Source organism: Sarcophilus harrisii, chromosome 5, assembly GCF_902635505.1.
Source record: "Sarcophilus harrisii chromosome 5, mSarHar1.11, whole genome shotgun sequence".
Taxonomy (NCBI): domain Eukaryota; kingdom Metazoa; phylum Chordata; class Mammalia; order Dasyuromorphia; family Dasyuridae; genus Sarcophilus; species Sarcophilus harrisii.
Window position 1 is genome coordinate 207,832,625 of NC_045430.1, and position 13,400 is coordinate 207,846,024.

The 13,400-nt window shown below is 31.6% G+C and overlaps 1 protein-coding gene across 4 annotated transcripts in view; it reads left to right on the top strand.

Moving 5' to 3' along the window:
- Positions 1-13,400, top strand: part of UBE3C (ubiquitin protein ligase E3C) — a 165,479-nt gene that overhangs the window by 48,095 nt on the left and 103,984 nt on the right. For all 4 annotated transcript variants that reach the window (XM_031939550.1, XM_031939551.1, XM_031939552.1 and 1 more), the window contains one exon: positions 1,742-1,929. In XM_031939550.1, coding sequence (XP_031795410.1) covers positions 1,742-1,929 — 188 coding nt within the window. The remainder of the gene's footprint in view (positions 1-1,741; positions 1,930-13,400) is intronic.

Consider the following 13,400-nt stretch of genomic DNA (forward strand, 5'->3'; position numbering starts at 1 on the left):
TCTTAATGTTAAAATGCCTTCTGAATAAAGAAATTCCAGTTTTAACATTATATAGCTGTGTAGATCTTTTTCTTGTTTGAAGATTAGATTATTAAGAGCGACCATTGTCTCCGAGTGTAGCTAAAATGAAAATTAAAGATTCTTTTTTTGCTATGTGTACCCAGAAATGTCACAAAAAACACTCTTATTTGAAGCCTAAAATAGAAGAAAATGCCAAAAGCAATCACAATGAGGTTAATGGCTTGCTCAAGGTCATGTAAGTAGTAATGGTGATTAAATTTATTGACAGTGCAATTAGCATATTAAACAGTGTCCAGTTTTGTGTTCTTGAAAACATATTCAGAAGTGTCTTTACTTATGTTCATGTATTTAGTGGCATAAATGAATAGGTATCCATTGATATTTACTTGACAGATTTTACTCAAAAGAACTAACTTTGTTGAATATATTTCCAGAAAAAGATAAATTGAAACTCTTTTCTGTTTTGTCATTTGGATTTTGAAAATTTTCTAATGACCTAATACAAAATTCAGCCTTTGTAGTATAATATTTTGTTTGGAACTTCATCCCTGAACAAATTTGCAATGGAATTTCTCTTTAGTTTATCTTATCACTGTTTAGTTTTATCTGCTGCTTTGCTATAATATGGCTTTACAAAAAAAAGGGATTTATATTTAAAAAAAAAAAATTAGACACACACCTGTCTACTTAGAGAATAGTCTTGCTATGTAGGGTAGATCTAGAAGTAGAAAATATTAAATTGACTCCTTCAATAAGTTAGCATTTATGAAAGTTTCTACAGCATTCCATTCACTGTCTTAAGTAATGTGTGTACATGGATAAAATTGAAACGGCCTTTTTCATCAAGTAACTTATTCTCTGTTAGGGGAGACAAGGTGCATGTATATAGCAGCGCGTAAGATATTTACAAAGTAAATACAACATAATTTTGAGAAGAAAAGCGCCACTGACTGGGGAGAATCTGTAATAATTCCATGTAGAAGGTGGTAGTTGGACTGAATGTTGAAAAAAAACTAAGAATTTTGAGAGGTGAAAATGAGAAAACAATATATTTCAAGAATGAAGGACAACCAGTACAAAAGCATATGGACAGGAAATGGGAGTTGTAGTGTGTGAAGAACAGGAAAAAAAAATTTTAATTGACTGCCAAGTATGGGGAGGGGGAATAATAATGGTTGGAAAGTAGTTTGAGTTCAGGTTGTTGAGGCTTTAAATGTCAAATAGGAAAGTTTATATTTGCTGCAATAGGAAGTCATGAGAACTTGAGTAGGGGAATACCATTGTCAGACTTGGCTTTAGAAAAACTTTTTGGCAGCAATGTGTAATGTGGATTGGAGGGGATTAAAACTAGAGAAAAGTTGCCTGTGGTCACTGAACTGGGATGGTAGTTCTGTGAGTAGAGATAAAAAGATGTGTTAGTGGAGACAAAGGGATGTATTTTGAGGTAGAATTAACAAGATTTGGCAACTCATTTAAGATTAAGGATGAGTTAGAGTTTGTGTCAGTGATGACTATGAAGTTGTGAATCTTAGTGATTTAGAAGAGTGGTGCTGTCTGGAACAGAAATAAGGAAGTTTGGAAGAAAGTTGTATTTGCTGATTTATGTGATGATGATTTATTAGAGAAAGAGATTAAAAGTTAACAATATGTTATGTAAACTCAAAACTTTGACTAATTTCTAACAAAGCATCATTAATGTTTTTTTCTGGTGCATTTTTAGGGAGATGGTAGAATATCTGTGCAGTACATAACAGAGGAATGTCTAAAAAAGTTGGATACAAAACAACAGACAAACACCCTACTAAATATGGTGTGGAGGGATTCAGCCAGTGAAGATGTATTTACAATGATGGCATCTATCTGCCACACACTAATGGTGCAACACCGAATGATGGTGCCAAGAGTTAGGTAAGTATAAACCAGTATTATTATTAAGTGAGCAAATATAGTCCTGGTTAGGCAAAAATAAAATTTTATGATAATTTGTTGTGACCTTTTCGCATGTACATCAAAATTTTTTTTGCATGTACATCAAATTTAATTTTCTGAGTATTTTATAGATAACTAAAACATTTGTTTCAAAAGCAAATGAGTATTTGTTCATATGATTGTTTCCTTTGAGCTGTGAGATGGGAAATAAATACAATGAAAATAGATTTCTTAATTTCTGGGCATTCTGAAGAATGAAGAAGAGGATTTAGTGTTTGCTTTATAGAAAATATTGCCTTAATTTCATTAAAAAATACAAGATTTTATTGATACTGATTCTTATACTGTAGGAGTTGTCTTATTAGAGACTGTTTTATTATAGCTTTTTTATAGCTAAGTTTTTGCCAGTTTAGCTGCCCTTTTAAATTTAAACATCATCAGAAGGTGGGCCAGGACTGTTTTTCTCTTTTCTTCCTCCTTTCTCTCCTTTCCTTCATTCCTCCCTTTCTTCCAATGGTTTGTTTCATAATAGACAATTTAATAAATTTTAAATTTACTTTCAATTAAATTTGCTCTTAATAACCTGGACCTCTTTCCCATCATTTCTCTAAAGCTGTTTGTAATAAATGGAAATTTAAAATATATAGTGATATAATTTTATCTTTAGCTACAATTTTTTTTCACATTTATTATATTTGTCAGAGTCTGTATAGCTTGCACTTTGTTACATGTGTTTCTTATGTATCATTATTTGAAGGATTCCAAAAAAAGCCCATGATTGAACTGTCTTCTTAATTGGTACCTGAGTCATTGTGATCTGTGACTGAAAAGCCATTATGTACATAATATTTTTTTCCTGTCCAATATCAGTTGTTGAAGAAAAATGTATAATTTCCTACTTTTAAATATATTGAAAAAAATTTACTGCTTAGGAATGATTGTGTGCATGTGTAGCTGAAATGGTGTGTAGTTTGCAGACCAGAAATTAATAAAAATCCTTTCATCAATTAAATGTTTTATGATTCAATCAAATGAATTAAATTGCCCATTGCTGTTAATTATTAGGGTACAGCATATCCATAATGAATCCATTATTATTTATATTAAATATACCTCACTGTTCCATAAAATATGAGATGCTTCTCTTGGTTAGGAAAGCATGCATTGAGACAAAATGAATGTATGGAAAGCATCATCAGTTGAAACTGCCTTGTAAACAGTAATATAGCAAACTAATTAGGTGCTATCTTAGCTTACTGGTGTTTATTGCTATTGGAGGAAGTAAGATGTCAGTGAAACTGTGATCTCTCGATTAGGTAATTAGTTCTTTGTAGACTAATTGTATTAGAGCAGGATGTAAGATTTGAGGATCCTAGCAGCTGAACTGGGACACTTAGCTTTATTGTTGCAGTCCATTGCCTTATTTGGTAATTACTGGATTTAAATGCATCACTGCTCTGGCTTGAGGTTTACTATTGAACTATTTCCAGAAGGTGCATAATGAGTAAAGAAACCTTATATATATAGCCTTAATTTTATGAGTACAGCACCTATTTCCTCTGAGAAACAACTCTTGGAATTTTATTTATGGTTCAAATATATTAGGTTTTCAGTGTTTGAATGTCTTTCATGGTACAATGGTGAGACTCATGTTAGCTGGCTGTTAGATTTGCAGTAGAACTTCAATTAAAACTCATGCAGAAAGATTATGGGAAAACAATTTGCGATTCTGTAGGTCTTGCTTGGTCATAACAGTGATCTCCTATTCTCATTTTATGTTTTTCTTTTTGCAATACATATTAAAATTTTAGCTGAAGTTAAATATTTTAAAAATTTTTAACTCAAATTTATTTTGCTTCTAGTTATTCAGAACTGCTTATTTGTTTCCATTTATTTGTACTGTTGCCTTTTTATAACAGGTTGAGGAAAGTATTATTACACTACTTCATTTTTCAAAATAAAACTTCAATTCACAGTCCTCTTTTACAATGAGAGAAAAGACTTCAAGAGCTCACATTGTTTAGCAGTTTGAAAATTTTAAGTGGTTAGTTAGGTTTTAAAATTTTATTTTTTTTCAGCGATTTAAAAAATATATGTAAAATAACAATATTTAAGAAGTACCATTTTATTTAGATAGATAACCTGTTGGGGGGAGGGGGAATTGTTAGGTATTTTAAAGGCAGCATATTTGAAGTTTTCATGATGCCTTTTTTAAAAATTATTATTATAAATTGTGATTTTACCAAAACACATATCTTTAGAGTTTTTACTGAGTATATTCAGTTAAATCAATTTATGCTCAAAATTTTTGAGAGACTTAGAATAAAATTATTAGAGTCTGGAAAACTTGGGTTCAAATTTTGTCTCTTGATTTTTACATATTATCTCTGCAAAGTCACGAAACTTGAGGGGATGCCCAGACAGTTCTTCAGACTAAAAATTTGTAGATTTCAGATTCCATTTGCCATCCTACTTGGAAATCCCATCTAGAATGATATCATAGATCTGGAATGAAAATATAGGAAAGGGGATTGAACATGCCTTGGATTTTATTGTTATTGGGAGTTCTTTGTAAAGACCGTCCCTACCAGTACAGGTCAGCAATTTCTTCATGATACTTTAGAGAACTTGCTTAGGACCCTGAAAGGCCAACTATTACAGGTCATAAAGCTCATTTTTGTCAAAAGTGTGACTTGAATCCAGCTCTTTGTGGCTCGGAATACAGCTCTCTAAACATTGTGGCTCAACTCCTTCCAGAATAAGACAAACTATTGCAAACTTTTATACTTTATAAGTAAAATAAAAGTAGAGAAATAAAATTTGACATTGGTGAGAGATGGTTTATGAAGAAAATAAGGCATGAAATTATGGAATTATAACATCATAGATTTAGAATTGAAAGGTACCACAGAGGTTACTGAATCCAGTCTTCCCATTTTATAAGTTAGAAAACTTAAGGCACAGAAGGATCAAGTGAGTTGCTGTGTAAGTGTCTGACTCACTTTAAAAATAGTTTATCTACTGTATCTTGTAACTGTAGTTTACTTTTACCAAAATAGTTGTAATAGGATAAAGATTAAAGTTAAATTTTACATTAATTTTTACACATAAATCCAAAGGGATATCTACTTACATAATACTATTCTTTCTAGAACTTCAAATTTTATAATACCAACATATCAGAGAGACTAAGGCTATTTGTGTTTTAAAGATTTTATAATGGTAGAATAAGAAGCATAACTTAAGTTATGACTTCAAGCCTAATGATTTTTCTCCTAGATCATATTTTTTTCCTTTGGGTATTATAGTCAGACCTATTACCTCATTTCCCTTTCTTCTGCCTTTTTTTTTCTTTCTAGAAGTATATGTGAATAATATACATTTACAATGTCTTTAGTAGCACAAAATAAAAATATCTTATATTTTTAGTAGGAGGAATTGAATTGGGAAAGTTGTTTTGGTTAGAATAGTAGGATGAATATTCAATTAAAATTAAAATGTAAATAGTTCATTAAATTGTGGTGAATTTTTAACCTTCTTGAGAAAGAATACCTATGTGACTTGAAGAATAATAGTAAAATAAAGATTGACACGAATGGACTCTGGGTGATTTTTATTTGAATGAGTGGTTTTTTTCCTTCTTTTTATTTATTTAGTACTCTAGTATAATTAAATATAATGAACACTTTTTTTTTTGTCACTGAAGTTATTAAAAATAGCTTTTAATGAAGTTTGTATTTGTTTTCAAATTGATGACTTCTTTTAATTATGTTCCATATCCTTGAGGAGATGGGAGGAAGGGTGGTATGACATATTATCAAATTGTTTGGGAAACATGGTAGGAATTTGTATGTGTACATTTTCTCAGAATACATGATTGTCAATTTATGTAAGAGAAGTCAAACTTTTTTTAAAAATTTGTGACATAAGCTGTGTTGATGAAACAGATATTCTGTAAAGTTCTTGTCATTTTCTTTATTAATAGAATTTTTTCAAGTGACATTTTATGTTAGAAATAAATTTAGTTGCTTTTCTGAGCATATATAGAGAGGTTGCTAAAGTGGAAACAGTGTAGGACTTAAACTGAGGAAACATTTTCTGATTTGGCTCAGAAAAACACTAGCTTTGAAGCCATCAGTGAATCACAATTAAATCCCCAGTTTGCTAATTTTTAAAACAAATAAGAATATTGTACTACTCAGCACAGCTTAAAGAAAAATTATGTATATTATAATGGTTTGAAAGAACCTTAGATGGCTTTAATAACTTTTTTTAAAATTGAATTTTTAAAATGAATTTTTTTGGTTATATTTTAAATTTCAAACTGCCTCCTTCCCTTCCCACCCCTCACTAATTAGAGGTTACCATTTCACACAAATTTATAAATATATGTAAAACCGTAGTGTGCATACTTCTATTTATCACTTCCTTCTCTGGAATTGGATAGCATCTTCATGGTCTTTTGTAGTTTGAGTATTTATAATATTCAGGATAACTTGATCTCCACAGTTCTTCAAATGGTATAGCTATTACTGTGTACACTGTTCTCTTGGTTCTGCTCATTCATTTTCATTACTTCATGCAAGTCTTTCCATATTTTTTACTCTAAAACCTGTTGAGAGACTTGATTTGGTGTTGATCTGAAGGGAGTCAAAGCTCAGTGACCCGTCTGAATTTCTGCCATCTTGGCTCTGCCCCTTATATATTTTTCTAAAATCATCCAGCTCATAATATCTTGCAACATAGTAGTATTCTATCACAATCATAAACCATTATATGTTTATCCATTCCCCAATTGATGAGCATCCCCTCAATTTTCATTTCTTTTTCCACCCAAAAGGAGCTGTTGTAACTATTTTAGAATATAATTCTTTTTCTTTTTCCCTGATCACATTGGGAAATTGACCTAATAGTGGTATTGCTGGGTCAAAGGACATAATGGTAATATATCTTTTGAAATAATAATCTGTACTTGTCTAGGTAGTTTAAATTGCAAGGAGACATGTACATCATAAATATCAGCATTTGACTGCAGTTGCCATGCAAAGGCATGAAATGAGGTTGTGAAAGTTTCAAATGGAGTTCCCTAATGTTCACATGTGCTTAACTTTTGTGCCAAGTATTTTTTAAAATAAGCTGCTTAAATTGCCCTCTTATGCTGAATGTTTATAAAATATTTTAAGCACACTCAAAACTGGAAATCTTTGTTTTAGTAATTACAATTCATCACCACTAGGATTAGAAGTTCAGTTCTTTTGCTTCAAAAATAGTTCTTGGATAGAATGATGATTTAAATTTTAGAAGTGAAGAAAAATTAATTTATCTTTCAATTTGCCTGAAAATATGAGAATAATAATTTGTTGCCATTTTTATTAAGTTTTATTTAAAACATAGCTTGGTAGGAAGGAATCTCAGGTTATGCTCAAAGATCAAGAAGTATTCTGGGAAATTAGCCACATCACATTTTTTTTTCTAAGTCTATTGATATAAAGTTAATAAATCTACTTTTGATTTTTAAAATAAGGTCAATAAATAAAAAAAAAAACCTGATAAGTTAACCCCTTTCAAGCCTGGGATTAATATATATTCTACATAAAGCTTAGATTTTAAGTTAAGTTATGCTATAAACTACCCTGAGAGGAAGCATAATATTAATTTAATAAAGTTTTGAAGAAATTTAGTCATCTTTGGTATACTTTAATAGAACTGTGATTTCTTTGACTTTTTGCAACAGTGCATATCTCATCCCTATATGACTCTTGTAAATGACCCATAGATTTTCAGGTTGTCTACCCACTATTCTGAGAATCTTTTAGGATCCAAGAGTGTGATCAGTTCACCTTTTTTTTCCTTCCTTTTCTCATGTGGCCAACCTGCTTTATTTCTTGGTTATTCTTATGTGACTAACCTAATTTGTTTCTTGGTCATAATATATTATTTGCTTTTTAGACATATACTGTAGCCTTGGTTAGTGCTCTATCAAATGTTATAAGTGTTCAATAAATTGCTAACTCTGATGGCTTTTTTTCCCCCCTTTCTTTTCTCACTCTACATCCTTCTTGACTTCTGCTTTGGGGCAGGGTTTATCATTTTATTTCCATTTGACTATTCTCTCTCTCTCTTTCTCTCTCTCTCTCTTTTCTGAGGCAATTGGGGTTAAGTTACTTGCCTAGTGTCACAAAGCTAGGGAAGTGGTAAGTGTCTGGGGTTGGATTTGAACTCTGACTCCAAGGCCTATGCTCTGTCCACTGCACCACCTAGCTGCCCCTACTCCTTTCTGACTTTGGTGACACTGCTTTCTCCCGATTCTCGTCCTACTGGTCTGACCTTATCTTTCTCCTCTGTTAGATTTTCATCAAGGGAATGCCCACTAACCATGAGTAGCCTTCAAGGCTCTGGCCTATAATTGATCTCATCAGCTTCCATGAATTCAATTATCATCTATTCAAGTGATCCTCATATCTATTTATCCAGTCCTAATTCTGCTCTCCTCCAGTGTTTCAACTCAGTCTCAAACTAAATATTTTTTTAATTCCCTATGTGCAAAACTGAACTCATCTTTTCTTCTTAAATTCTCTTCTATTCCTAATTTCCCTATTACTATTTAGGGCACCACTATCTGCCCAGTCATGAAAATTTGCTTCCTATGTATTTAGGAGTATTTAACTCCTCATTCTCAAACTATATAAATATAGACTTTTGGGATACCCTATATATAATCTTTTGGCTTTTAAAGCCTTTTATAACCTGGTTTTCTTCCTAACTTTTTTCATTGTGAAATAAGATAAATACCAAAGTAACAAAAACTCATATCTTTAAATTGAGGCAAAGAGATTACTGTCATTCAGGACATTCCACAATACAGAAGTCCTGAAGTGCCCATAAGGGACTGAAAGGATAGGGTGTAAATAAGTTTTAAGCAAGGAGGAGTCTCATCGAATGCACAACCTGGCATTATACAAGTTATACAAGCTGTTTTGCTTAATAATCAAAAGTTCAATAGAAAAGCTATAGAGATAGGGGAGTGGTGATATTTGGTCAGAACAGTAGGCTCCAGGTGCAGCATAAGGGAGTTTCACAAGCTTGGCTACAACTGATTTGGAACTGTTCCAACTATGTAGTCCAGGTCAGACAGGTAGCTCCTCTGAGGGCTTCTTCATTCAACATTTTCCAATATTCTTTAACACCTTGCTCTAATGCATTTTGAAATCCGGTGAATTCTGACTTTCTTGCTTTTCCTTATAAGAAAAAAGCTATATTTCTCAACTTTAGAATTTTTATAGGCTGTGCCTACATATCTGGAATTCCCTACTTCCTCATTTATGCTTCCTTGGGTCTCTGACTTTCTTCAAGTTTTTTCCATCTTGTTTAATGTTAGTCTTCTCTTTGAGATCATCTCAATTTATTGGTCTCTGATCATTAGTGTCTTAGGAGTAACAGTTTGAGGATTAACTGGTCTTACTCCATTAAAATGTAAAAAATCATGCTGTGCTAGATCACTTCCCTTATTGGTCAGTTCCTTCTCAGGCCTCTACTTTGAGGAGGGGGGCCCAGCTTGGCCACTTTTTATTCCCCTCTTGACTCTACTTTTTGACCTTCTAGATTTTGATTTTCCTTGAACTTATTAAGTTTAATAAATGTTTTCAGATTTGATTTAGATACAATCCGCAACTCTCCATTGTTCTTTGGCTCACCTAAAATTTTCGCTTTTTGGAGATTAAGATTCAACATACATACGGATGATGACTCTTCAAGTACTCTATTCTGCCAGTTCCTCAGGTTACTAATTCTCTTTTCATAACTTATTCTGCTACCCCATCTTTATTCTGTACTTCACTTAGATGGCTAGACTGTCACTAATGTGATTTATAGCCATAGAGCATCACTTATCTTAAGCTTCTCTGTGAAATGAAAAGCCACAATTTAAAAAACCAAATCTGTAAATGGCTTCTTAATTCAAAGAGGAGCTTGAGATTATTGAATGTAGTATTCATTTTCCCATTTACAATGTCTAGGACATTTTACTGATCGTGGCTGTATAGGTTGTCAATCCAACTAGATGTCTTATTTTGAACAATAGGGACATTTCATCCACTTACATTTTCCTGTGTAGATTAGGCCATGTTATTTTGAGTGATAATAGGCTTTCATTTATGAGGCTTTCTGCAGTATTGTCTGAACTAATATGATAGTTATGTATATAGGTTATCTGTTTTATTTTACAAGTTAATAGCTTCTGATAATGTACATTAACATACAGTATTGTTTTCTACATTTAAATTATTAAAGAGCTTTGTGGGCTTTGAATATAATACATATAAGATATCTAATATATTATATGCTAGGATTCAAAGGAAAAATGTGGTGTATTTGGAAAAAAACAAGTAGTTCTTTTTATTCTTTGAAAAACCATTTTCAATCACTCAGTAAATACTAAATTTAACATTCATACTGGGAATGATTAATTCATTAATTAATGCTGCAACCATTGCTGTTAGTGTCTTAGAAGTAACAGTTTGAGGAGTAAATTTTCAGTTAATAATTAGATTTCATAATTGGAGAGGAATGGAATGTAGTGAGTTGCATTTCTTTAAGCAAATTATCATTATGGTTTTATTTTTTTGAATAAATGCAAATTTTCTGTGTAACTTGTTTCCAAATGATGGTACTTCTTTCCTTTTGTGATTTCTCATTCTACTAATCTTTATCCTTAGAAAATGAAAGTTGAGAAATTAACATGGTGGTATAACTTTAAGGAAAATTTCGTAGAGTATTTCCTTAAGGAAACAATTGCAAAACATTTTAGATTTCCTTTTTTTTTTTTCTTTTTTTTTTTTTTAAAGAAATGTTTATTTGTGTTTATTTTAAAGTCAAAACTTCTTTATCCATAAGATATAACTAAGAAACTTGGAATTTCTTTTTAACTTGAATTATGTCTGAAGCTTTAGAATCTTTTTGTGAAGGACCTTATTCAATAGAAAACAGAAAAGTATCTTTCATGTGTAGTTGTATACTAGTTGTTGAATGGTTGTCTTCTACCTGGAACATCTTGCTATTCAAAGAAGGTGTTGAAATATGCTTAGTCTGTTTTGGTGACCTTTATTACTCTGCTTAAACTTGTCTCTTCTATTGTGTCCTCTTCATTAACTTAAATGATCTCTGGGGGAAACTGGTCTCAATTTATGACTTGGGCTGAAAATATGGCCTTTAACTAATTAACTTATAGTGGTTTCTCAGCTAAATAAAGCTTAATGGATAAGTTTTAATCTATCCCTTTGCTGGGAAAGAAATGGTTCTCTACTAGGATAGATGCTCTTATCTTCATCAAAAGAAGGGATCTTAAAGTCCAGACTAGCATATAAAGGTTTTTAATGTTTGTAGTTTATGTAAGCAATTAATGCTCATTAGGTACTCTCAAAAATAATTCACTTCTTTTTATTAGGTATTATTAGCTATTCTTGATATAATTTCAATAGTCGTGATGCCAGTTAGATGTCTATACTTCTAATTTAAAGTTAAGATTTTTAGAAAGCAACCTACATTATTTGTATAAAATTTTATGTTTTTCAGTACTTAGGGTATTTTTTTGCTTGAAGAATTGCTTTATTATGAGATTTTTCCTCCAAAATTTATGGTGCAATTTTGCATATATTTCAAGATACAGGAATATTTAAAAGGAACATGATTTTTAAAAATTCTTTGATTAATAACTTTCATATCTACAAGATATGTTGTAGTGGAAAGAGCTGCAAACTTGGAGTCAGAAGACTTAGGTTTGGGTCCTTGCTCAGACACTTTTTAGCTGTGTAATCCTGGACAAGTCACTTTATGTTTTTCAATTTCCTTATTTGACAAATAAGAAATTGATAGCTCTTAAACCTTTCCAGCTATAGATCTATGGTTGCTATGAATTGATTTCAAATCTTTGAGCTATATTTGATACTTAAGTTGGACAAATCATTATTCGTCAGCTTCACTTTCCAGATTGTAAGTCTTACATGAGAGACAGTGGTAAGTTAAAGAACTGACCTTGGCATCAGAAAAAAACTAGCTAGGATTGAGGTGTTGAAATTGATAGAACTCTGGGCATTGAGTCAGCAAGATCTGAGTTCAAAGAGGGCCTCAGACTCTAGATATATCTTAACCAACTAAGATAAACCTTAATCAAATAACAGACTTACTGATAAACCTTGGCAAATCCTGAAATCTTTAATCTGTTTGCCTCTTTCCTCGGGTGTAAAACTCAGGTGTAAAAAATAGGTAGTAACCCTATCCTATGTGCCACCTACCTGCCTAAAATATAATTACAATGTTTAATTGAAAAAAATGTTAACTCTTAAAACTAAAACATTTATACACTGAAATCTCATTGGCCTAAGGGTAGTTATATTTCTGATATTCAATAGAAAATGGTTATGTAGTCCTGAAGTTTATCTTTTAATGATGATGGAAATAAGGATTTGTCTGTGATTTTATCAGACTAAGGAACATTCAGGTGAGAAAACTTCCTCTACTAGTAAAGATTCTTTTTCAAAATCTTCTCCATTTTATGTTCCTGGAAAACTCCCCGCTGAGTCCTGTAACAGATTGACATGTAATTTGATAATGTGTAACAAAATATATAAAAATATAATAAAAAAGTAATGTGAATCTGTGGGATTCTAAGTCACTGCCTGTGTGTGTTTCTATGAGAGTTTGACATTATTGGCCCAGAAGCATCAGAGACTTTAAATTACTTTTCTAGGGCCACATAGCCAATATATGTCGGAGGTAAAACTTTAACCCCTATCTTCTTACTTTAGGGGCTTAGAAAATGTTAATTGCTTTTTCCCAGCTTGTCTTTCACTTCACTATATTTGTAATCCCAATTATTCTCCTATGCCAGGCCATAAATTCTGCCATTTCTTCTTTTCATTCAAGATTTCTCTTGAGTCATGAAGGAACATTCTTCTGCTTGTGGTTTAGTGCTAGTGTGGAAATTCACAGAGTTGTTCTCTCTCTTCCATTGTTGGTTCAATTTCTTTTGTCTTGCATATTTATTTAGAGATGTTTGTAGTCTTGTAGATGTTTTGTAGCTATTTTTCTTTCTGTATAATATCTTCCTTCTTGATTTGTATGCTTCTACAGGTAACTTGAGTTTTCCTTCTCCTGAGATCTTTGGTGTTTTTGGTCCTTTTTTTCTTATATTTTCTTATTGTTGATTTTGCTCCTCCCTCCCCTTTTATGACAGATTTATTCTTAAGGGAGAATTTTCATTTATGGTTTCTTGTGTCAATGCTTTTTTTTTTTTTTTTTTTGAATTATAGTTCTCAGAAATTCATGATTCTTAAAATCACTCTTATCTTGTTTTCTAGATTAGTTTTTTTTTTAACATTGAATGATCTTTCTGTGTTAATCTCCACTTTATATTTTTTAAATTCAACTTTTAAATTTTGTTCTAATTTTTTGTT